This window comes from Mustela lutreola, chromosome 5 (genome assembly GCF_030435805.1).
Source record: "Mustela lutreola isolate mMusLut2 chromosome 5, mMusLut2.pri, whole genome shotgun sequence".
Taxonomy (NCBI): Eukaryota; Metazoa; Chordata; class Mammalia; order Carnivora; family Mustelidae; genus Mustela; species Mustela lutreola.
Window position 1 is genome coordinate 35,035,598 of NC_081294.1, and position 27,514 is coordinate 35,063,111.

Consider the following 27,514-nt stretch of genomic DNA (forward strand, 5'->3'; position numbering starts at 1 on the left):
GCCTTACAAACTCATTATTATGTTGCAGTTAATAAATCTGCATTTGATATTCTCCTTCAATTTACTTGCATTCTCACTGATTTCAGACTGTCTGCTCAGCAGTTTTGTAGTTTCCACCTCCCGAGCACCTCGATGTCATTTTTCACTCACTTATATCTGCATTTGCAAAAAGTCTTCCTCTCAGTTACACCCAAAACTACCTCCTACTGCTCTCTCAGTTGCTCCCTTTACCCAAGGCGATCTGTGTTTATTTTGTTCAAATTCTGTGCTCTTACACTTTCTGCTGCCATTTCCGAAAGTCTTCTGGGGACACTATACTCTCTAAGAAATCTTACTCAGCCACAGAGCACACATAGCAAAGGGACAGATTCCATAATGGTTGGGTCTCAGCAGACTAATGTGGCATCAGGGCTTTGCTATTCATGTCCTTATCAACTTCAATAAATTATCTTTTAATTCTTCTGAAAAATGAAAAAAAAATCTGTTCCATACTATTTTTGATAGAGTTAACCAACACATAATTGAAGCTTCTATAACCCAGCATATAGCATAGCAACTATTCTAGTATTTCCTCATATTTGACAATATTAACGTTCACAGCAGCTGTTTCTATATCCATTTTGTCATAATCTCTCTCCCATATAGAGAGATCCTAGAGTAAAAATGTGCTATATGCTAGAGAACAAATCTGCATTATACTCCTCTTTGCCTTGTATATGCTACTCTCCCTCTATTTACAATTTCCCTAACCTCTTGGAGATATTCTGTATATCCTGTCTTCTCTGCTGAAGAGATTCTTCCCTGGAGAAACACGAATTCCCATCACGCATCTCTGAGTGTTCCTGCCCAAGACATTCAGACCAACGCAGGCTTAACTCTTCTCTCTATTTGTGCCTTCACTACACTGTTCTTTTGTTCTTAATGTACTGTATAATTATGTCTGTGTCTGTCTCTGGTTCTGGACTGTGAGCTCCATTTGGGAGACCGCAATGACTAATTTTGTTGTCCCCAAAATATTTCACAGGGCCTAGAATGTAGTGGGTACTCAGTACTAATTATTGCTAACTAATTAATATACTCCTGAGTAAGTATGCTCTGTAACTTGTCCAGTATTCCACAAAACTATCAATTTTCCTGGAGTTCAGCTGGAGGAGAAACAAGAAAAAAAGATAATTTACCTAAAAATGACATGTTAGTTAAAAAATCTGTTCACTTGCTTCAAATCTCTAAATGCCCATCATTTAATTCACTCTTACTATAGTCTTCAGCTTGTAATAGAAAAAATATGGCTCTTTAAGTAAAAACTTGCATTGGAATAACTATTGAATCTCAGTTAAACATAATTCTCTTTTAATAGCTAATTGTGAATGTTACCAGGAAACTTAAATAGCAGTAATGAATTAAATATTTAAGCTTTCATAAGGAAAGAAAATTATGAGAGAACCAGTGAGATTCAGCCATTAGGTATTCTTGGAATCAACAGCAATTAAAAAATCTATAGGCTGTAAGGTTTAAAGACATTTCAAGTAAAGCTTGACTCCTATAAATTTTCCGTAAGAATTTGAACCAAGCAATTTTCAGAGTATGAAGTTTGAAACAAATTATCTCAGAAACCCAAGAAGCACCAAAGAAGTTATATTTTTTGAAAAGTGAAAATGAAGTGTGAAGGATTTGTCCACTTTAAATGTGACTTTCCAGTAAGGTCACTGAAAATATCTTTCTTCATTGATTAATGAAAGCCTCTTCAACACATGAAGAAAATAATATTTAGCCACTTGGTATATATTCTATGACATTAAGAAATTTATTAAATTAGAAAATAGAATATCACTGTCTACAAATCTACTTGTAATCACTCATAATTTTGCATACACTTTCGGTCTATGGGGAATCTTAGTCATTCTTTTTGTTCTCATCAGTTATTTTCTTGGTTTCCCCAGATAAATGTCTCCTCCATAATTTTTCTCTCCAGCTCTTTCATGTACTCCCAACTACACAGATAAGATAGCCCTGGATCACATGGTAGTGAGGCAAAAACTTGATTGGTAATAAACACGATTTCTTGAATCTCATTGTAAAATTCGCTATATATTTCAGAAGCTCTCGGCTTCAGAGAATACTATAAAAAAAAAGAAGAATTCAAAAATGAGACAAAATAGATAAATAATAGAGAAGACTTCAAGGCTCAGATCTTGGCTATAGACCAGGGATTAGATGGCTAAGAGATTTCTAAGATTATTTATCTAAGGTACGTTTTCTTCTTTTGGAATTTAAACTTTTAAGAGGAAAAAAGAAAAAGAGCATTTCTTACGGTGATTCTTTCTAAAGTAAAGATGGAAAATGACCTTATGATGGGAAACTAAAGGCCTTAGAAGGATAAAGGGAAGATGGTAGACTCTGTCCTCTGTGAGTGAATAGACACCTCGGTGATCAAAGAGGTGACAACTCAGCAATCCCATGTATAGTAGCAGGAAAATACACATCTTACATTTAGGAAATTTCAGGATACCTTATAGGAATTGAATACTCTTATTATTCAGATACAATCTGGTTGTCAATCTCTCAGCCCATGGCCTGTGACAATACAATTTTTCATTGTTACTACTGGGACAGGACTATTGCTGGCATCCAGTGAGGAGAGACCATGGGCATTGCTAACCATCCTACAAGGCACAGGACAGCTTCCCACAAAGCATTATCTGACCCAAAATGTCAACAGTGCTGTGGCTAAGAAAGCCTGATCTAGGAGAAATAGAATAGTACAGCAGAAAGATTATTAATTAGAAATCGGGAAGAGAATTCTAATTTAAGTGCAATATGATTAGTTTTTTCATACATATAATGAAGATATTATACCTACTCTGCCTGATTAAACGAGCTGTTGTGAAAATCAAATAAGATCATCTATGTGAAAGTGTCCTCTATGCCAAAGTATCCAAATGAATTCAACCATTATGTCAATCCTTTTGATTTAAAGAAGTCAAGGTAGAATTATGACACTATATACTCTGTGGATGGTTTTCTATAGATGGTTTTTATATGGAAAAAGTAAAGTTGCAGGATATAAAATCAACATAATCAGTTGTGTTTCTACACACTAACAACCAATAATTTGAAAAAGAAATAAGGAGAACAATCCCATTAATAACAGGATCAAAACAAATAAAATACTTAGGAGTACATTTTATGAAGAAAATGAATGACCTGTACAATGAAAACTGCTAAGGCATTAACAAAAGAATTGAAAGAGACAGAAATAAATGGAAAATGTAAGGATTTTAATTAGCTTACTTAGACTCAGTTACTTCTCAGGAGAAACCAAGATAAAATGAACTAAAATGAGAGAATCAGAGGGTTGTTAAAATTTTTCCTACATATATGTGTGTGTGTGTATATATATATAAATTTTTGTATATATATAATTTTTTATATATATATGAAAAATTTTAACTTAACCCTCTGATTCTCTGAGGTATGTGTATATACATATATATGTATCATATGTATATATACGTATATATGTATATATACATATATATACACACATATATATACATACACACACACACATATATACATACACACATATACATATGTATATGTGTGTATGTATATGTATATATGTATATACATATGTATATGTGTATATGTATACATATATATATCTCTCTCTCTCTCCAGATATTATATTCAAAGCTAGAATTGGTTATTAGTGAGAACTACTGATTTTCCAATTAGGATGATGTTTAAATATCAGTGTGGGTTTAAGATATCTAAAATGACAAAGAATGTGGTTTGTGGAGAGACGGGGGAGGTGACCTAAATGACCTATGAAAGCTCCTTCCCTTCCTGCAGTCTCCACTCAGACTTTATGCCCCAAGATTAGCGTCAGCAGTCTCTGGCAGGTTGTCTTTTGAGATTCCAGACATTGCCACATTGGGAGCCCTTCAGTTAATTGTCTTCTTTTGGTCTCTTCATGCCCCTTTACTGGTGGTCAATTCTGTTCTCAGGTAATTTGCCAAAGAAAAAGCTTCCTTTTCATTATTGTCTTCCTTTTTTTTTTTTCCCCCAATAAATCCTGATTCTGTAATGCTTTTTTAAAAATACATTTGGAAGGAAACTCAAAACCTTCTTCTTGCACCTCCCCCTTCTTGCTCCATAAAATTTCTACTCCACTGAGCCATGACTAACATGTACAGTATGCTTGCAATGAAAATTGTTTTTCCCTTTAAATGTCCTAACTCCAGATTTTCACTCTTATGACTTTAAGCTTGATTAGGACATATGTTAAAAGTAAAGATCTGTTGTCATCCCTGTCCCAGATCTCTTCCTTTGCCACTAAGGTACTTAATAGAAAAATATCACCTTACCATGGGTTTCAGTTAGTTTCAGCATGGAGAACCACCTATAGATAATGCTATTAAAAGAGAAACATACCCAACATTGGAAGAGGAAAGCAGGCATAATTATTAGTCAAAAGAATGAAGGTTGTGTGGATTTGGGCAAAAAGAGTCAGAGAATATTTGACTCTTCTTACAAAGTATTAAAAAATATGTATAAAAAGGAAATATTGAAAAATAATATAGCTTAGGCATGATTGACCACAGTTGGACAATTTCTGGGTACGTAGAATTAAGAGAAATTCTTTCCTTCCCTTCTGTCAACATACCAATCACCTATGGTTTGGTACTTTGGTAAACAACTCTTCCATCATTCAGATCATATTTCCAGATTTTAGCCAATCCACTATAACAGTTCATTCTCACCACTCTGTATCAGTTATTTCCTATTTCATATTATTTTATTTTTTCCTTCTTCTCCTAATGGAAGCCAACTAGAATAATGAGGGCAAAAGGTTATATATACATCTGGACCCTCCATTTAGCATCCTGGTTTATCTTTTAAGCTTTGTGGAGAACAATGGTGAAAGGTGGGCGGGGGGAACCTTCTTGTATGTACTTTCAATGAGAAAAAAATTCAATATTTTGTACATATGTGACATCTGAAGTAACTCAGACATGGCAACTTTAAGGAGATCATTGCTTCTTAGTTTCATGTTTAATTGTTGGAGCCAGGAAAGAAGGAGGTGAAGAAAGAAGGCAGGACTTGCATGGGCTGACACTCTGAGGGACGGGGCTAGAGCAGGCATGGCTTTCATTAGATTTAAGTGAATTAGTCTGTTTCCTTTAAACAGGGGAGATTAACAAGCCACCAAGGGCCTGCTGTGGGGTTCTGACACTTTTAGTGGCTTGTGACATATGATTTGTGAATATCAATTTGCCTTCAAAAGCAGAAAGCACGTCGACCATTTGCATGAGGTATGCCAAAAGCTGAGTCTAGGTAAGTTTGGTTGAAATTCATTAAGAAAGACATTTGCTAAGACAGGGGAGTAAATCTTTTATTTGATTCAATATTTGGATCATTTTAAAGTTCTCCTTGGATTTAAAAATGGCTACATATAGGTATAGGGGTTTAATTTGAATGACTTTCTTTAATAAAGAGAATACTTCGAATCTTGAACTTGGAAACTATGGGGACATTAAATAAAAAGGGAAAAGTAAACTCTTAACATTATGCCTTCTTACTGAAAGACTATATCTTTGGGAAGTTTGGCTTCAAGATAAGTACTTCCCAAGCTGCCTGAAAACACGGTATTTTTTCCTCATAGGCGATTAGGTCAAAAGTATCATCTTTAATCGTACATAAATGACATAAAGAATTAAGAGCTGAAAGAACTGATAGAAAAATAACTTTGTACTATAAAACTTTGTTTTTTAAAACATTTCCAGTTTATCATTCTTTAAAAAGTTTATTGCTGGAAAAGTACATTTTCCCCCCCTGTTTCTGTTTTAGTCATCGTGAGTATCAAGACAGACGTTATTGGCCTTTTGAAGCTGCAGGTACAAATTGGTAGATAGCAAGAAGAGATCTTCTTTGGTCTTTAGAGGCAAAATTGGGTCAAGAAAGCATAGAACACTGCATAAAACTCCAGCTATCAGGTTTAATTTCCTAATGTCCCGTACTGACAGTTTGCCTCTGCTTGACTAAAGGATTTCAAATCTGACTGGTTGTAAGTTGTATCCTATGGAAGGGTGCTGTAGCATACTGATTAAGCGCATGCTCCCTGGGGCCACTCTACCTGGGTTCGAGTCCCAGCTCTACCTCTTATCAGCTGTTAAGACTGCAGTGAAATTACTCAGCCTCCTGGCACCTTTAGATTTCCCCATCTGCAAGCTAGGGTGACACTCCTGGTACCCACACATAGGATTGTTCGAAAATTAAATGAGTACACATGTGAAGTATTTAGGACTAACTAAGATAGGACTAACTAAACAACTAATGGCACTAGTTGTTACTCTTTTATCCCACTCTAAAAACAGAATTGAAACAATCTCTACAACCCTGGAGCTAGGTATCAGTAGTTAAGACTGTTCCCCCATTTTACGCCAATCATTCAATGTTGCCTAATAAAATCGCTGTTATATTGTTTTTTAAATAAAACTTTACCTGTGTTTCAGTGGATTCTGTTGATATCCAAAATGATAAACAATCAGTGGGACATGAAGAACCCATATGTTGATTAATACTGAACTGCCTCCAAACATTTTCAGTGATCAACATGGAAAAACAAGGGTTTTCCATGCAGTTAATCTAAGAAATTGTAAGAGTATTACTGAATGTTTATTATGTTTAAGGTAAAATAAGAATGAATTTAAGAGTACAACTTTTTCTAAGTTTTTTTTTTTTCTAGTTTCTTTCTAGTTTTACTGTAGGACAAAGGGTTACTATTACTAGTTGAAAACTTTAATTCAGTTTAAGTGTCAGTCACTGAATAAGACCATGGGGTAGTAGGAAGGCCCAGAACAGGATGCTTTATTCTATAATCCTTGTCATCAAAAAGGAAAATAATATAACAGTTTATGTATGGCATATTTCTAGTGAATAAAATCAGCAGTGTTCAATATGAGATTTTTTTTAAAAGTTGAAAAAATTTGATGCCTTCTTTGGAACACAGGACATTAGGGCAAAAACATCTTTGGCCAGATACCTCAGGGGGAACAGCAGGCTATAACAAATAATTTAAAACCCCATGAAATCTTTTTAGACTGTGAAAAACCCAACCACACTACTTGAGGTTGGTCAGTACAGTAGCCATCTCAGATTAATAAATTATGATTACATATAGCTCAACTCAGATGGACATATTCTGGCTCATCTTATTAAATGACTTTGAAGCTTTCAGTATAAAGAAAAAATATGTAAAAAGAAATAAACATGGGAAAAAAGATATATCAAGGGGTGTGCTAATTGTTGATTTTTTAATTAATATTTCCAGATTCATATTCCATGTGACTTTGCAAGAGACATTCTGTAAGTTATTTGAGCTGTAAATCTGGTCCAAGATGTCTTTTGTAGGAATAAAGAAATGTCATGAACCAGAAGGGAAGCCATCATTTGCATATTCATGGAACCCCCAAGGTGGGCATATCACACAGCCTTCACTGTAGTGCCTGTCAGTAGGAATCACCTGAAAAAAGGGTCATATATGCGAACTGGTGCTGAGGTAATTTCCACAACTGAAGGAAAGAGAGCCTTACCACAGAGAGGAATTCCTCTCAATAATGCCTAAGTCATTAAAGAGCTGCTGGAGTTTGAAAGATCATTTTCAGGCAACTCTAGACTATCATCTGGATTCTAGCTTCAGGATTCTAGCTTTGGAAACTGTGCAGCAAAGTCAAGTGATTACTTGGAGGTTTCCATTCCAGCTAACACTCTTGAGATTAGGGGTGCTTGTACACAGATTCCTGTGGTTTCAAAATAATAATAATAACAAAACAAGTGGGGAGGAGCCCTGAGTCACTGAAAGTTTGTTTACACCATTGTCATTTGATGTAGCATCCCCAGCTCTTGCTCATAAATAGCAGTGGCAGGGCACCCAACACGGGGAGAAGACAGCCGGCTTCACACAGGTGTCACATCATCTCTCTGCTCACCCCAGACTTGGCCTATGTGCCTCGGACCTTCACACAGTGAGCTGAGAACTGACCTCACCTCAGGTTTACCAGGAACTTCAACCAGAGAGTGTTTACATTCCAGCATATGTGTTAACTCACTTTTAAAACGACTTTCTCTTTACAAAATAGACTGGCACTTTCCCCATTCCCCGAATATATGCAAAAATGGAAAATAGGCAAACATGCAGTATGCGTCCGAAATTCATTCTGCCAAGTTTTTTAGATTATTCCAGCTCGAAACACCTTTGACCTTTTATCTCCTCACCTCCACACCTAACTTAGTGTCATCCTTAATTTGACTTTTTCTTAGAGGTTTGTTGGTATTAAGAATCACTTGAGGTGTTTATTAAAGTTCAGATTCCTGGGTGTGTACCTCTTACCAGTTTCACCTGCCCCTGTGCGGTCCTTGCAGAAGAGGACCCCTCCCATTTGCATTTTGAGCCAACACCCTAGTTCATTCTGATCATGTGGTCCAGAGGCCCAACTCTGAGAATATTTAATGTTGCTTTAAAAAAAAAAAATACTAGCTATTTCAAATCTGGCCTCTCTTGCTCTTTTTGTTCCAAATGTCTTTTCTATGTACTTATTAGAAGGAATCTTATTTTTATTACGAGAAATCGGTAGGGACTGCCTCTCAAGTCAGAGCTGACAACTGCTATTGTATTGCTAAGCATGTTTTGGAAGCTTCCTGTAGATTTGGAGGGACCTATGCTATTTGCGCAGTCCCAGAAACTAGAAGTAAAAATCTTCAAATGCCACCAGGGATGGGAAGATTGATCCTCCTGCCCAGCATGCTCATTGTGCTGAAGATAACTGTGGATCAGATCTTTTACCCAGGTCCCTTGTAGGACAGCCCTATTCCTAATTGCACCCTCCTTTCCCAATATCACCACCATTCCCTCTCTTCTCAAATTGCTGTGTCCCCAACACTCTGTTAACTCTGAGTGTGAAGGAGAAAAAGGAGTGAGTGCCATCAAACTCCAACTTAGGAGGTGTCATCATCAGCCTAAGATTGGAAAAAAAGCCCCATTACCCTAAGACATGATGACAAAACACATATCTGCTGTCTGCAACTTCATAGCCCCATACTGCTGTGAGAGGAACTAATTTTCTGTAAGAGGAAATGCCAGTTTTAGAACCATGCTTTTTTCCAGCTTTAAAATTTTAAGTGATATAAACAGTCATGATAATAAATTTTAGGAGAGTTGCACCATTATGGAAACGTTTTTGTGATGTGAAAAGCTTAAACTAGGATGTTATTGAATTTTATCCACAGTGACAGAGGATAGAGGATGCAGGGTATAGTTTCAAAGAGAACAAATGTGGCTTCAACATATTGAGAGACATTGAAATACTTTGGAAAGTACCACTTGTTTACCTTTTAATTATATTATCCATTTATTTTTTTTCTAAGATTTTATTTATTTATTTGACAGAGATCACAAGTAGGCAGAGAGGCAGGCAGAGAGAGAGGAGGAAGCAGGCTCCCCGCGGAGCAGAGAGCCCAATGTGAGGCTTGATCCCAGGACCCCAGGATCATGACCTGAGCTGAAGGCAGAGGCTTATCCCACTAAGCCACCCAGGTGCCCCTATATTATCCATTTATTAAGTAGATCTTCTCTCACCTTAACTCTAAAAGGGCATCTTTAAGTTGGAAAGGTTTCCATGGGCTTAGCATGTGGTTCAGGAGTGTGGCTCTTAGACCACTGAGGAGGAAGAGAACAGATACTCTTTAATCCACACTGAATTTATAACCCAGTGGAAAAGTCAGGCCACAGTTCTGCATCAAACAATCAAAGCCCTTCTTTGGCCCTGGTAGTGACCAGCAATCAAGCTACTATGTGCAGATAAACTGTATTTGTTAAACAATGTTTTAAGATATATGGTCATTTAAACTCATTGTCAATTTAGATTCAACTAAAATTTGAGGTTCTGTTATAAGCTTGATAATTGGCTAGATACTTTTACAGAAATTATTTTACTCTTAATTGATCAGATGAAGAATCTAGACATTTAGACAATTAAGAGGTGGATAAAGTGTTCGCACTGACATCTGAATTCATGCTTGGTACTGTCCATGATAAGACACTATTTTTGTCAAATTATCCTTAATTTGGGCCACATAAAATGGTCACAGGTGACTGTATTAGTTTCTTAGGGCTGCTATAACAAATGACCACAAAGTTGGTGGCTTAAAACAACAGAAATTTATTTTCTGACAGTTCTGGGGACCAGAACTTCAGGAGTCCAATATCAGTTTTACTGGGCTGAAATAAAAATGTTGGCAGGGTGACATTCCTTCTGAAGGCTCTCTAAGGGAGAAACCATACATCGTCTCTTCCAGGTTCTTGAGCCATATTCCTTGGCTCATGGCCCTTCCTTTGTCCTCAGAGCCAGTAGTACAGCATCTTCAATCTCTCTGCTTCCATCATCAATCATCCTCTACCCTCTGTGTGTGTATGTAATCTCCCTCTGCTTCTATTTTGTAAAGACATTTGTGATGGTGTTTAGGGCCTGCTTGGATAATTTAGGATAATGTCCTCGCCTCAAAATCATTGATTTAAGCACAGCTGCAAAAACACTATATGTGACAATGTCCAGATGTTCCAGGGGTTAAGACCCAATATCTTTTGATGACCATTATTCAGCATACTATACCACCTTCTGGACCCACACAATTCACATCCGTCTCTCATGTATACTATATTCGTCCTGTCCCAACATCCCTCAAAGTTTATACGCAACATAAACTCCACTCCAAAATCTCATTTAAATATCATCAGTTAAGAAATCCCAAGTCTCCTCATCTACAGTATCTAAATCAGTTGTGGGAAAGACACTGCTCCATCCTGGGGCAAAATTCCTCTATATCTCTGAATCTGTAAAACCAGAAAACAAAGTATCTCTTTCCAAAATACAATGGTGGGACAGGCATAGTATGGCAGTTACAGACATTTCCATTACAAAAAAAAGAAAGTGGAAGGAAGTAAAGTGTCACCAGTCCCAACCAATTTCAAAATCTAGTAGGGCAAATTCCTGTAGATTTTAGTGCCTTAGAATAGTCATCCATAGCTTATGGGTCTTACCTCTGGGCCAAGGGTTAGGGTATCTGCCTCTACACCTGTGGTTCTGCCTTCTGTGCCGAAGGCTCTGCCCTCGTGGTGATCCTGGTGATCCTTCCTTCCTTCCTTTTTTTTTTTTTTTTTTTTTTAAAGCTACCATGTGTTTGTAGCCAAATAGTTTTATTGGTCTGTTTCCTGCCTGTACAGTTGTGGGAATCTGACAGCTCTGTCTCTTTCAGTTTAAGCTGGCAGTGTTTCTGCTGATAAAACATTCTCACTATCTTGTGGGTCTCCTATGTATGTCATAGGCATCCATGTTGGTAGTCGGAGGGTCTTCCTCAGATCCTCCTTTTATAATCTCTATTCCTAGCGTCTGTTGAAATGGCTGAGGGAGCCTATGAGTCATGTTGCTAATCTTTCCAGCACTAGATAAAGGCTCTCCAGCCAGCCCTGCCCCCAACCTCGGGCCTTTTCTGTAGAGCACACTTCCTTACCAGTGTAGCTCCTAACTGGATAGGCTGAGGATTTCCCAAATCACCAAGTTCTGGTTCTGTTTTGCTCAATAGTTCTTTCTTCACTTTATCTCTTTTCTCTCACATTTTACTAAAAGCAACAAGAAATCAGGCTGCTTCTTCAACACTTTTCTTGGAATTCCTCACAGTTACATTTGCAAGTTCACCATAGGCAAATTCTACTGCCCACATGACTGTAATACACAGCTCAGCTAAGTGTCTGCCCCTATATGACAAAGATTGTCTTTCCTCCAGTTTCCAGTAACATGCTTATTTCCTTATTTCCAGTAACATCCTTATTTCCTCTAGCTGTCATCAGACTCACTTTTTTTTTAAAGATTTTATTTATTTATTTGACAGAGAGAGATCACAAGTAGACGGAGAGGCAGGCAGAGAGAAAGAGAGAGAGAGAAAGAGAGAAGCAGATTCCCTGCTGAGCAGAGAGCCCGATGCGGGACTCCCAGGACCCTGAGATCATGACCTGAGCCGAAGGCAGCAGCTTAACCCACTGAGCCACCCAGGCGCCCCCAGAATCACTTTTAATATTCATATTTCTACCAATATTCCATTTGTGAAGAGATATGTATTCTTTCAGATAACATAGGCTTTCTCTACTCTGCTCTTTACATCCTTCTGAGCCCTTGCCAGAGTGCTTTTAAATGCCTATATTTCTACAGAAGTCTGTTTAAGACAAAAAAGGCTTTCTCCATCATGTGTCTCAAAATTCTTCCTGCCTATTCCCATTATCTAATTCTGAACTCACTTCCACACTTTCAGGTATTTGTGATAGCAGTACCCCACTCTGAGGTATCAAATCTATATTAGTTTCCTTTGGCTGCTGTAACAAATTGCAACAAAGTTGATGTCTTAAGGCAATAGTAATTGATTCTTTCACAGTCTGGAGGCCAAAATCCCAATATCCAGTTGACTGGGCTCAAATGAAAGTGCCACGCTCCTTCCATAGGCTCTGGGGGAGACTCTCTTTCCTCTTCCAGCTTCTACAGCAACATTCCTTGGCTCACATCTCCTTCATTCATCTTCAGAACCAAAGCATCATATCTTTAAGTCTCTTTTTCCCTGTTTCCATCACTGAACTGCCTTCTGTGTGCATCTGTCTCCCTTTGTCTGTCTTTTATAATAAGAACAAGTGACAGCATGTAAGGCCCATCTGGATAATGTAGGATTATCTCTTCATCTACAAAGCCTTAACTCAATCACACCTGCAAAAATTTTATCATAAAAAGTAGCATTCATAGGCTCCAGGGATTAGGACTTCGTATCTTTGGATGGCTATTATTCAGCATATCATAGTTGTTATATCCTAATATTGGTATGCTCGCAGAATCTGGTCCTGAATCTAGGCAATGAGCGTATCGAGTAAAAATATTTTAATAATAATTTAGTTCATTGCACTAATTTTGTAGATGAGGTATCTGAGGTCAGGTTAAAGTAAATGGCATGCCTAAGATTGCACGACTTAGACTATGAACTATACTTTTGACACGACTAAGACTATGAACCATACACTTTACTCCCACTCTTTGCAGTACATTCTTCTTCTCTAAATGAATTACCAAGAATTGCTCATTTCTTAATTGTTACCAAATATTCCAGTATCCAACTATAACTCTGAAACAAAAAGTATCTCACAGCCAACATCAATTTTTAAAAGATAATAAAGTCATCATTTCTGTCCACTGACCGTAGTCAATAGTAGCTTTAGAAAAACTGGAGAAATATGGGTCCAATTCAAGGATTACATAATATTTCCATCCAGAAGTTTGTGTGAATTTGAGTACTTGACATTCAGTTAAGTAATGATGGCCCTAACATTTTCTGAGTTCTTAGAATTGTAGAACTTAGAACCCAATGTAATTTTAAAAGATAATTTACTTAAACCACATTTTTTTGGGTAAGTGGTATATTAATCATGCTTTCCAGACAAAGTGACAGAACCAAGGAGTCTAAGTGATTTGTACTGAGGATAAGCAGTTAAAAACAACAATTTTTAACCCAGTAAATATATAGAAAGGACCCATTATATGCCAGACTCTGTATTGAGGGCTTGCATGTGAAGGTGAATATAATATGTACAGTCCTTACCCTCAACATGTTTTCTGTGGATCAGGAAACTAGATGGGTAATCTAATCACATGTGAAAGTGTGTTAAAATACTAGAGACAAATGGTTGGGGAGTGTTCAGGAAGGTATCCTAGAGGTGACATCTAAGAGGATTTTGAAAGGAAGAAGTGCTAGGGGCAAGGGAAGAAATGTCACTCCGGCTAGACCCAGTTGTATATACAAGGTCTGGACATGAGGGGACAAGGAATGTTCTGGAACTAACATCTACTCAGTATGTCTATAATGGGGAGTATAGTAAGAAATGGGGTGGGAAATCAGTAGGGAAGAAATACTGAGAGCCTCACAGGACCTGTTAAGGAATGTAGAACTTGTTCTTGTTCAAGGACATTGTGTTTAAGAAATTAAAGTATTTAATAGGGAACTAGTTTGTGTAGGTTTGTGCCTTACACAGAACAAACTGGCCTTCAAGAGTAAATAGGGTGCTACCAAAAATATGCCAGGGCAAGAGGTACATGGTGAGACTGTCCCAGCACCAAGGCAGAAGGTCTCTTTGCTGATCCTGGACTAGGTTTGAATCCTGACTCACTTATGCTAACTATCGCACTTGAGCCTGGCATCATAACTTTCAGACTCGGTTTTCTCCTCTAAATATAGTATGGGAGTAACAATGACTATTCATTTTATAGAATTTTCCTGCAAATCAACTCATGAACACATAAAAATGCCTTATAAACTATAAAATAAAGTATAGTAGTATGATAATCAGCTTTCTGTCTAATCTTATATTAGGCCATGACTTAGGGATCATTTTAGAAAATGAGATAATTTTAAAAAAACACAGCAGTCCTAGCATAAAATGGTAATGAGAGCTAACATACTGAGCTCTTAAAGTGTGCCAAGCCCTGTATTGAGAAGTTCACATTTATAGTCTCAGTTGTAAGCTTACAAACTCCTCCTGCCAACACTGATGAGGTAGGTGATGTTATCTTTACTTAATTGTTGCAAAGATCATGATGTAGTAATTTGTCCGAGACCACAAAGCTGCCGAGCTTTACAACCCCGATTCTGTATCAAGAAGTTGGTCTCCAGAGCTCATGGGCTTCATCTTGGGTGTAAGTTTCATACTTGCTGTCCATGTCTTAAGCCTCATTTGTTTTAAAAAATTTAAGTATATTCTTTTGCAAGAAAAGGAGCTGTATCTACTTTGTTTCTTTTCCTAATCATCTAAACCAGGTAAGCCTGAGCTAATTTAGAACAGTAATGACAAGAAGAAATACACAATGGGAACAAATACTGATGAGGCTTCAATAGTAGCCTTTGGGAATCGGCTGAGAAATGACAAAACCCTTCCCAGGGCTATGTATATTTTAAGAACTTCTGCAGTAGAGACTATTTTAAATTTTTAAGCAACGATGAATGCCATTTGGGGTGGATCAGAAGAACTATTTTGTGTCCCTAATATAAAATCAGTTTTGAGTTTTGGTTTGTTTTGCTGATCAAGCTAGAATTTCAGTATGTTTAGGTTACATCTATTATACTATAATTTATACAGCCTTGTAAAATATTGCTCTGCTTTCTCTTTGTTCTTCCTTTACTTCAAGAAGTAAAACAAATAACAAAGGTCAATTTTAAATGAAAAATCTGTTCATGTAACATTTTAGCAGAAAATTGAAGTTCTCATATATAAGGGTATTTATATACCATACCCCCGGCCCCCAGGACAGCACTTTCTAGTGTATTTTACTTAGTGTCTCATAAGGTAGCCCCAGCCTGTAAACTCTGCTCCACCTCCTTTGCCTACCTGTTATTGGCTGGAAACTTCACACAAGGTTCTGTGCTCTCTTTTAGGACATTCTTGCTCCTCTCCTTCTGTCGATGTCTAGCTAGAGTCCTTATCATCAGTGTGATACTGCCCCTGTCATTCATGCATTGCATGGGTTGCTGTCCATTTCATTTCTGCCCTGCTTCTTTGATTGTTAGTATAAATGTCTTATATTCTCTTCCAACCCCTTGTGAGGATCTCTGTCTAGATTGTAAACCCTTGGAGGCTATGGACCAAAAAGGCCACAGTCATGGGATGAGAATCAAGAACCTTCTACAGAATTTACTGAGAGCTGAGCCTCTCTGATAATCCTGGCTCAAAATCATATCATAACTTGGAGCATACTTTGTCTTGAAATATCTCATCTAGAATCACTTTTCTCTTTTTGCCTTTTCTGCAATAATCTCCTTTCCTCCAATCTCCATAGTTACCTATTTCGTCCCTGTTTGTTTTCCTTTGTTCTTTTACAATATGTCCTTGAACTCATGTGTTATCTTCTTAATTTTCAACTCTTCTCTCTCTCCTCAAATTATCTTCAGTTTTCAAATATCTGTTACTAGTTTCTTAATAAACCAGATCTTTTCTCATTCCCCCCAAACTGTAGAGCATTACAAATACTACAATTGCAAATCTTAAATAATTTCAGATGTTCAAATATTTCCCTTTAATAAAAATGCTAGGTGTATTCCTCATTCCTGCCTTTCTTCAGTTCCAGTATTTTTACTTCCTTCTTCAGCAAATAATCTGCTAGTTGCTTTCCTGATCCTTTTCCTTAAAACAAAGGGAAGCATCATCTTTATATATACATTTTCTTTATATAATACCCATTTGATGAGGCCTTATTAGGCACCAGGCACCATTAATCTAGTCCATTCGTTAAGTCTGACTTCAAACTTCTCACCACACCCCAGGCTCAGTGCACGGATTCTGTACTTCTTGGAGGAGGCATCACTCGCCATCCTCTTCCTACCCCCAACCTTCAGCTGTCTTTTAACCGTGAGGTTTAGAATAGCTCCCAGTTGTTTTCTTTTAGAGTATACTACTTGTTTCTTCCTAGCATTTACCCCAATTTTTCATCACATCTTTGTTTACTTGATCTTTCTTTCTTTCGGTCATGTCTTTAGACTATGAGAGCAAAACCATCGTTTTTCAGTTCTGTATGTACGTGTCACACAGTATCTGACACAAAGCAGGCACCCAATTTCTGCTGAATGAATGAATAATCTCACTTAATTGCGACCATATAGGAAAGAGGAAGGTATTGTTAATGTTATTGTTTTACTGATAACAACTTGCCCAAGTCATACACTGTTGTCTGGCAGTTCCAAACCTTAACTACACCCACTTCTGTGTCTTCAAAGCGCATTTTCAATCCAGGACCATACTTGCAATCAGTTTTAATCAAAGCCCACACTTTCAGTCCCTCTTTCCTACTGCCTCTTTAGCAGGAACTCTGGACTTAGACTTTCTGACTTTGATACCGTGGTACGATCACTTCTGTAGGATTCTTTTTAGATCACAGGTTCTCATTTCAGTTAATTTAGCATGCCATCAAATGCCTGTGCTTGGGTTATATTTCCTTCACACCTTTCTTGTCATGCCAGCCCTTTTGCAATGCTACTCATTAGCTTGATCTCTTTCCTGGGAGTTCAAAACCCTTGTCTCCATCACTCTAACAAAAAGCATGTCCTCCTTCTTCCACGGTCTGTGTCTAAATGCTCTCTGGCTTCTTCTGCTTTTCCTCTGGCTTCGAACATTCTAATTATATGTCCTTTACTGTCTCTCTTGCTTCAGCTTTAAAGCACTTCTGTCGTTTTGTTTATTAAGTTTTTATTCCATAATCCGATCAACATGCTTAGCACTTCTTTTTTCATATTTGTAGAATCATACCCCTCTATGGAAATGTTCCAAAAAAATGCCCTAAAAATCTGGTTTACTATATTGGTAATTACTGTTATTAATAACATTGTAAATATAGCTCACTTTAGATGAGAAATAGTTTGTAAATTAATATCATATGTCACCATTTCCCCCATGTTACAAAATATTAATTTTTCTTTTAATAATTCTATTAATAAATCAAATAAATTTAAGCTTTGGAAATATATCTACATCTGTATATTTATATAATTTGAAACCAATTGTGTTTTTTTAATTTGAAGTCAATTGGAAAAAGAAGCTTGACTTTTAATTACTATGGTAACAGAGCAATCTAACATATATAGTCAGATTCTGTATATAAGAAAAATAAATTTAATTCAGCCATCAGTACAAAAAGCCTCTTCCTTGAAAGAAATACGAACACACCTGTTTCTATTAACTCAAATTCTAACTTCTGTCAGTGTCTTAATATTTTTCCAACAAAGATATATGCATTTCTATATTTGGTCAGGTCGGAGTATATATATGCATATGTATTTTACATTTTTTGACAATCATTATTAATAAGAAAACGAGTTTTATTTTTTAAAGCTACCTTTGGCAGGGATGTAGAGAGAAGCTTTGTAATTTAAGGGAAATCACGAAGTTGGAAATAATAAAAACCTTTATGGTTAGCATTCATCTTCTTTGAAATAAATGTTGACTAAAATAGAAGAAAAATAGTTATTTGATTCTCTAAATCGTCTTTACTTTCTCTCACAAGAGTCCAAAGACAGAAAGGTAGGGAAATTGACAAAGTAGCTAGTAAGTGTTACATGTACTAAAACAAGTTAAAAGAAAGGTAAAAGGAACCTGTAAAAAGAGAGTAATTGGAAACAGAATACTTAATCTGGGGCAAACTACAGAAAGATGATTTAATAACCAGTCAGCATTCATTCACAGAAGGTACTTTTCCGTGGTTTGCCTATTTCATTAAAGGCAAGGCTATAAGAAATTGACCTGAGTGCTGGGATAAGAAAGACTTCACTGGAGATTCAACATGAGAAGAGAATCCTGATGGGGTACGTGGAATCTACATTGCTGAAGAAATTTATCGCATAGACTATAAGCTATCTATCTTGGATGTTGCACATTCAAAGAGGTTGAGGCTGCTGACTCCAAATATGACATGCTGAGCAATGATAACGGATGACTTTCCCTGGCCTAAGTGGAATGGAAAGGGTTTGGAAGGCGGCTAGGCTCACCACTGTACCACCAACGCATGGAAAGGGGTTGGAAACCAGGAAAAAGTCGGGTGGGAGGAGGGGACAAGAAAAAGAGGAGGAAAATAATGAAGGACTGAAAAGGCATCATGGTTTCTGAAAAAGTATCAGAGGCAGGGCTACCACGGGTGGCTAATATTTCAGGTGTATAAATGTCTCAAGACAGAACTATTGAAGCCCCTGGGTGGCTCAGTCTTTAAGCGTCTGCCTTCAGCTCAGGTCATGATCCCAGGGTCCTGGGATCAAGCCCCACATCGGGCTCCCTGCTCTGCAATGAACCTGCTTCTCCCTCTCCCACCCCCAAACCCCACTTGTGTTCCCTCTCTCACTCTTTCTCTCTGTCAAATAAATAAATAAATTCTTTAAAAAAAAAGAGAGAGAGAGAGAGAACTATTAGAGGTTGATGAACCTTGACTTGTAGAGACTTTATGAATATGTCGGGTTATCCTCAAACAGGGGAAAGGCATCAAACAAGGTTAAGGATGAAAACCAACACATACGTTTTTCAGTAAAGCATGTTAACACCAGGTGCTTGAAAGAAAATAATGATTATAGAAAAATGATCTTTTTAAAAAGTTCTGAACTTTGCAGTTAAACATTGCTATTTGGAATTAAGTTGCAGTTAACCCACACTATTCATAAATAAGTGATAGCTGTGGTGCAGTTATTAGGTTATATTTAGTTGACAGTTACCTGAAGTTGGGGATCTATTGACTTAATCAATACTTTGCCTCTTCTATTAAGGTTAATTAAATGGTTCATTAATCGTTCCATGTCATCTTTCACTGTAGGAAACATGCCAAACATTTGAAAATTCCTCATTAATGATAACACACATACTGACAGATCAGATATAGGTAAAGGTGGACAGATTTAGGCTAAAGAATTATTAGGTGAACTATAAAACGAGGCAATGCTTTACTGCCAGCACTATGAATCTTTCAGATGGTAATTGGATGCACGTGTTAGCAGCAGTAAAAAGTCACTGTCCAGTTGTCCACCTTACATGGGAATCTACTCGGAGTGTCTTCTTTGATTTATTGTTCCAATTAGAACACAGTGTTCAAAGAAAGAACACAACTGACCTGATTTTAAGGCCAGGGAGCCTTTCAGGCTATTATTTGGTGGATGACCTGACTCCCTTTTAGGTATCTTGAAACTTTCTATTTGTGTCAACTCTGTACTGATTATATGTTTGGTTTTAAACTGATTCTATAAAACATTGACATTTTATATTCATTAATCCTTGGCCAGAGTGTCACTGATGACTTCCCAAGATGCAGGTACATTTTCTTTCACTAAATTTAGAGGCCTAGTTCTAGGCTGCCACTTGACATCCAGACTAACTGGCACAGGTAAAGGGAGCAGGCACTGGGGGCTGCGGCGGGGGAGAGAGGGTTGCGGGGGAAGAAGGCCAGTGATGAAAAGTTAAGTATTTTTGATTGGCAAAACCAAGTAACAACACCACTGGTCACATGGTAAATGTAAATGAATCTAAAATCATTGCAATACACCATAAAAAATGAAGATATTTCTGCATAAAAGACTTGAGACAAAATGAGGTTCATTATCTTCTAGATTGTGATAAAGCTGTATTAAAATTACATAAACATAAATCTTATGTCTCATCATACTGGAAAATTGAAAAAGAACTTAAATTCTGGGAGGGAAATGCTAATGTTTTACTTATATTAAGCAAGTATCAACTCTTAATGCGAACAAATGTTGGAACAGTAATACTAAAAATGTCATCTGAATTACTCTTCATTGCAGAGTTCACAGAATTAATGTTAAGATAGATTAAAATCACTTTGAACTCATACACATGTATTACTCTTCTTTCTGAAGGATAATAAAGAAATATCATTTGTACTACAATTTTGGATAAGTGTCCAGACATTTAAAGCTTAGGAAAGATGTAGATATTCACAGGCAGCTCATAAATGTGAGGAACATTAGCTCCATTTCAAATGAGCTGTCAACTTTTTTTTCCAGCATTTTTGGCTTGTGGGAAGTCAGACATTTGGATAATAAATGGGGTTTGCCTCTGCACATGAAGGTAACTCTGCAGGAATTTAAAGTGCTCATTCATATTCTACTATAAGTTCATTAAACACTAAAAAGATGAACTGGGATAAGCCTTTTTGCTCTAAACCAGACAGTAAAAGTATAGAAGAAAATGTGCATGCAATGGAGTTTCCTTGGCTCTGTGAGACACAATTTTTCTTTTAAATTCTGTGCTTAATCATCATTTTGAAAACACCTGTTCTTAAAGAATGGGCCATACCTTTGCCTAATAGAATCCTAAAATACCCAAGACCTACCTAGAAATTGGCATTTCTCAGTTCTCAGACTCTAATATTGGCATATGATTTCTGCCAACTCTTTTCTTGGGTTTCTTCTAGTAGGTTATAAATCAGGTTTATGAAGAGGAAACTCTGTAACTGTGCATTTTTTAATGGATTTATGATAAAGCCATCAAAGTGGAGGGTCCATATGGTAGGAATGCAGTAAAGGCAACGGGACAGTGTCATGTAAACATTAAATACAGTGCCTTCCACCTTCATAAATCCTCAGTGCGCATGATTAAGTGCTGTCAGCTGTAAATTATGCAACCAAACTCTAGAAATGACCACAACTTAAAGAGGATACCAGTTGTATATAGGTTTTCTTTCCAAAAATCCATTGTATATTTATTAGGAGATGATATTCAAATCCCTATTACTTTCTCGCCCTTACTTAACTTCCTATAATAAGTCCTAGTCCTGATTTAGAAGTAATAAGGCAGACCTTTAATCCTAGACAGTAATTTGTCATTTATATGCGGTAAAATACCTTTTAGATTTGTAGACTCATTTTAAAGCCTTCTTTATATATATATATATAGCTTGAGGTCTCTACGATTTTGCCCTTTTTAGAGTCGTATATCAGAAGTTTCTGCAACAGCCCAATTTCACACTGGTATTTACAAAAAAAACTTACTTTATTACACGTGGGAACAATTAAACATTTTGCCCTCAGCTGTAAACAATTACTATACACAATGACATTCATGGGTTTTTCTTAAATGGTCATGTATTTCTAATGCCCTTTTCAAGAGATGAGATCTGTGTACATGTATTTTGTATTTCCATAAGCAGATATATTCCCAAACAAAATATGGAAAGAGATATTTCACTTAGAGAATGCACTAACTTTGTCTGATACCATGTAGCCACCTGCAGTGAGGACACCTTGAACATGTTTCATTTCTGTTCCTCTCCCAATTTACTACTGTTCCAGTTTGAACCTGAAGAACTGTCGGTGTTCATAGCAAGAAGTGATTACGATTTTAGAATTTGTTGTTTAGACTTCTGAGGCATCTAATTAGAATATTATTGGCATCAATGCTGCCAGTGGTGGAGGTAAAAGAAATAACCAAATAGATTTGGTTTCCAATTGAATGACCTTGGATAATTTCCTTTTTTCAGCTTCATCTTTGAAAAGATATGGATAGTTATACCTTAATTATAGGACCATGATGTGTTAAGTGATCTATATATTTGAAGAAATAGGCACATGCTACACTGATTTCTCTGTTGTTTCCGGAACTCCTTTTCTGCAAAGACTCCCAAGCACTGTGGCTTTCTGTTTTGAGAATAGCCATTCTTGGCAATCTCAAGTTTAGGGATACATTTTCTTTTCACTAGACTCCCCTTTTCTACCAGTGACAACCGTGGGAGAAGCCCACAGTCCACTCACATCCAGAAGTAAGTCCACCCAGTCCCAGTTGCAAGGGTATCTAACAGCTGTATCCAGCCTTTCTAGGAGGCCAGAACTGGAGCTGAGTGGTAATGTTTCAAGGGCAAAGAGCTAGATGTAAAGAATGATAAAACAAACTTAAATGAGCCTAAGCAAACCTAGTGACAGATACACTACAGCTATTCTAAATTATTCAAGCTTTCTTAGACTTCTAGCTGAAAAAACATAATTCATCTTTGCTCCCTTTATTCTATTTTCATATAATGGCATAGAATCAAACCAAAAACCACCCTTCTTCCACAAAAAAAAAAAAAAAAAAAAAAAGTTATAATCACCTAAATTGCGAAGAGTTTCTTTAGGCATATAATATTTTTAGAACCATCCAATTTCTGGGAACCAGCTTTGGAGGTAGAAGTTAAAAACGATTTTGCAATGCTTATGGGTGATTTCCTTACTTCCCTTTTGTTAGTATTTTGCTGGCAAAAAGCCAGTAAAGCAGTTGTTTAATTACCCAGGACATCCCAAACATGTAACCTCTTAGATAAGCTGTTATTGTATTTTAGCAGCAATAATACTAGGGTCAAAAGTAACAAAGAAAATTAAGCTTCAAATAAGCAAACCTCAAAAGAACAGCTTTGTATATTGAGAATAATTAATAACTTGTTTAGGAAAATGTTACTGAAAAGTGGTTTTTGGACAAGGAACTGACACTCTTCAGAAACCCTAATATTTAGCAGGCTACCATTTGGTGGGCTGGCTGGCTGGTTACCCTGTAGGCATGGCAAAAGTTTGTTCACATGTAATTATGCAACATTTAGACAATATCTTAATGATACCATGTAGTTCAGCTGAATCAGTCCAGCTGGAAACTGTAGCAGTGTTCTGATTACCCAGCCACATGTGAAATTAAGACTTTTCCAACCTCTACTTTTCACTTGCTATGTTTTGATACAGATGTTCTTGGAAAGCCTAAATTATTATGGTTTGACATTATTTAGCAGTAAGCCCTACCCCCTTTCATTTTCAACCATTGATTAACATTGTATTACTATATAAGATATGATATTTTAACAAGGGCTGTTGCTACACTTTATCATATGGAAGAGATATTATTATATTTTGGATAAAGTGGAAATTCTCCACACTAGTTTTTATGCAATAAAAATTATATACTCTTCTCTTCACAGATAAGTCTTGTTGTAAAAATATATTTCTATGTGTATCCGGACAATCATTTTATTAAATAAGCACACACAATTATTATTTTGGAAAATATTAATTTCAGTTGTGTAAACAACCTAGTATAGATTGGTCCTTGTATCACATTATAAAGACAGTTAAAATATACCAATAGCAAAATCAAATTAGTTCAGAAGAAACAAATAACAAATGGAATTTTGCTCAAGGTTAACACTTTGAAAATATATTTATCTCCATGAACTAAAAATACAAAGAAAGGTTTCAGTCAATGGGGATTTTTTTTTTTTCTTTTTAAACTCCCATCTCACTCTTTAGCAAGTGTTTAGCTTACTTCTTCCCCTATCATCCTACCTGGATGACACAACTCTTTTGTTTTAGAAGTGAACAAAGGTATTAAATTTTAATCAACAACTATAACATCTATGTACAGTATCTAATGAATTCAGGTAACAAATGACTTTCAAACAAAAAAATCATAAATGACATTATTTCAGCCCCTTTCTATGAATCAGAATGGAAAAAAAATAGGTAATGGACTATTTAAAATCTCTATATTAAACACAAGATGGAATACTTTAAAATACTTTCACAATACTTTTATTACTTCTAAACATACTGCTAATTTTAGTAAACGGAAACAGCTGCTGAAGAGGAACAGAAATTAATGCTGAATATATGTAGATTCCCAAATAAGAAATCTTAAGTCTTAATTCCTATAAATCTTTATTTAAAAAGAAAATGCTAAATTCTGATTAACTGTCTTTCTCCTTAGTACCAGATACTTTTCTGGGCCAAGGTATCTTGGAATGTCCAACCCTTGTATTTAAGTCAGTTGCCAAGAAATTCCCAAACAACTGACACAGAAAGCGTAATTTGGAAGGACCATTGAGATAATGCTAAATGGTCATTAAAGATGTTTAAATGTCATTGTCTACTGTCCTCAGTGTGCCATTACATAGCCTCAGGATCCTTTCAAACAGCAATCAATAGAGAGTGAATAAGTCTCACCACTTGAAAGTAACTAGGAAAGGAAGCCAATGGAATAATCTGGCTTTGCAGGACTGATTCAAGAAGAGACACAATATCTACCCCTCCTCTTCTAGTTCTCCCTCCCTCTACCCAGCCCACAGCCCTGCAAGAAAGAAGTGAAAGAGCTAAAGAAGGAAAGAGAGAGAAGAAAATGGAAAGAAATCCAGGGATGAAGCGGAGGGCGTAATTCGTCCTGAGCAGAAAACCTCATCCAAGGGGACAAACTATAGCCATGGAAACAGACTTATGACTTTTACTTTGAAAATAAAAGAATGACAATGAAATTTGTGTGAGGTCTGTGTGAATCCAGTCCCAGATGTTTACAGAGCTGTAGTAGTATGGCTCTGCAATATGAGAGGTTTCAGAAGAAAGGAGTACAACAGGACACCACAAAGCAGCGCATATGCCATTGACAATGCAGACGTGAGTGAGCGTCATGTTACCAAGAGAGAAGGCAGGCAGAAGACAAATAGCAGCGGTGGTGCCTGAAAAGCTAACTTCGTGGACTGCGATCACTCAAACCAACATGAGGGGGGAAAAAAAATCAGAACCAGAAAAATGTTTGCACTCCTGTTTAGATAGGCAGTGGGGTAAAGACATCGGGGTGGGGAGCCAGCAGAATTGACTTTTCTTTCTTAAATAAAGGTCCCATAAAGCCCCTATAATTGACAGCGGATAATTATTTTCAGCTTGAGGAAACTGTCCCAAAACTCTTAATAAGATTGCCAGCGAAAAGAAACCAAATGTGTTTACTCGAGCCATTTCCAGAAGGGAGGGAGAGGGGACCTTGAGATGGGGTGCGGAAGGGCTATGGAGACGGAAAGGGGGCATCTAGGCACAGCAACAACTCTCCAGCGCCCTGCGTGGTCCTGGGAATGACAAGCCGGAGAGAGGGGGCAGAGAGGGTGGCAAAGAGTCGGGGGGGTGTGGAGGGAGCTGCGCCAAGGAGAGGGGGTGCAGCAGCACAATGTATGGGGGGGGGAGTGATTTAGTGTGAAAGTATTTCACTTAATCATTTTACAGGGGTTGGGGACGTAAATATTTAGCTGGCCACATCTGGAACAGATTTTCCCCCCCTTGTGGGGTGGGGGGTGGATAATTGGAAGGAGGGGAGCGCGCGTTTGTTACTTACTGTACGGGCAGTTCTCCTTCTTGGTACCGCTGACCTTCCCGTTCTTCTCAATCTTAAGAAAGTACTTGGTAAAAGAGAATAGCTTTCTCCAGCGGACGTCTCCTTGGAGGTGATTGTAGCTCCGCACATGCCTCCCCGCACTGGCAGGGGAGGAGAAGGAGGAAGAGGACGAGGAGGAGGAGGAAGAGGAAAAAGAAGAGGAGTTGGTGGCCTCTGGTGACACCATGTCCTGACCAAGGGCTTGGCAGGTGACAGGGATGGAAGACACCAAGAACAGCAACAAGAAGCAGCAGCAGCAGCCAGGCAGGTGGGGAAAGGCTGAGGCACAATGTGTCAGTATCCATTTCCACATTGTACTGAAACTCTCGGCACTGGAAATTGTCTCATCAGAAGGAACATACTGGAAGGGTAAGACCTGGTGCGAGGCAGGGAGACAGCTGGAGGTGGCGGCCGCTGCTTAGCTCCCTCTGGGCGCGGATCTGGCCAGAAGTGAATGCACCAACATCCATAACTCCTCGGAAGGGCCGGCTGCCTCCCCTGGCTCCTTTCTCGGATCCGCTGCCTTGCGTCTCTCGAGTCTCCCGGTGAATGGTGGACGTGGGTGGCCGCAGTAGCAGGAGCTGGTGGTGGCGGTGGTAGTGTTGGTCCCCAGCGATCTTCACTCCCCTAGGAATTACTTTGTTCTCTTCTTCACTCCTTTCTTCACCATGGTAGATGCAAAAAAAAAAAAAAAAAAAAAAAAAAAGGTCTAAAAAACAGATGACAGTACGGTGAAAAAAACCCACAGAGGTTGGGGTGGGAGGCTGGGGGAGAGATCTGCGCCTCTCGGGGCTTGGCACCTTCTCGCCCCTCTCGGCAGAGCCCCCGCCTGCTAGCCGGTTCTAAAAGCGCGTCCCTTTGGAGTTGTCAGAACTGGAGGCGAGCGAGCTGCCGGTCGCCGTTGTTCGCTTCGCCCTCTTGCTTTCTCTTTTTGGTGGTGCCTGTTGACTTGAGGCCTCCAGAAAGTCACTTCTTGTTTGGGGGAGATGGCGGTTGGTGTTTTGTTTGGCCCTGTTTCCCTCCCCCCCACCCCACCACCCCCTTCCTTTGGAAAGCCCGCTTGTAAACAGGTTGAAGCCTGGAGTCTAAATGTCAGTGATTCTAAGCCAGAGGTGGGCTCTGCCTCTGCTGGTCAAACCTCATTTGCAGGGGTGGAGAAGCGGGGGGAGGGGGGTCAAACGGCGGTGGGACATCTGAAACCCTCGGCTGCTGGGAACGCCAGGGAGAGGGAGGGGGAGGGGGCCGAGGCGGGGTGGTGGGGGGAGAGTAGGGGAGCAAGGAGGGGAGAGCCCGATGCCTCCGCGGAGCTGGGGGCTGCCGGGTCCCTTCCCCGTGGCCCCGCGGCCGCAGCCTCCGCCCCGCGCCTCCAGCTCCGGCGCGCTGCTGGGAGCGGCGGCGTGCGGGCTGCGGGGCCACCGGCGCAAGCTGCGTCCTCTGGCTCTCCGAAGTTTGCCGTCCTCCAGCCTGAACCGGTCCCCTCTGGGGAGCCCCCTTCTCACTTGTGAGCCACCTGGAGCTTGCCGCCTGGCCGACTGTTGTCCCCCCTCCCCGGCTCCCAGAAGGAGGGGCGGGCTGGGGGAGAAAGCGGAGGATGCTGTGGATAAACCCTCTGAAGCGGCAGATTATAAACTGGTCGGAGTGAGCACAGAAAAGGGAGACATAATTAGCTTCTTTTCCTCCTCTTCTGCCAGCTTCCAAGGAGGTCTCCGCTTTAATGAATCACTGATTTCTCGCTTC

The 27,514-nt window shown here is 38.5% G+C and overlaps 1 protein-coding gene across 1 annotated transcript in view; it reads right to left on the minus strand.

The window, feature by feature from the left end:
• Positions 1-27,245, minus strand: part of FGF10 (fibroblast growth factor 10) — an 87,761-nt gene extending 60,516 nt beyond the window's left edge. Inside the window, exon 1 of the mRNA XM_059173939.1 lies at positions 25,739-27,245. Within this exon, the coding sequence (XP_059029922.1) occupies positions 25,739-26,090 (352 nt within the window). The 5' untranslated portion in view covers positions 26,091-27,245. The remainder of the gene's footprint in view (positions 1-25,738) is intronic.
• Positions 27,246-27,514: the final 269 nt, after the last annotated feature.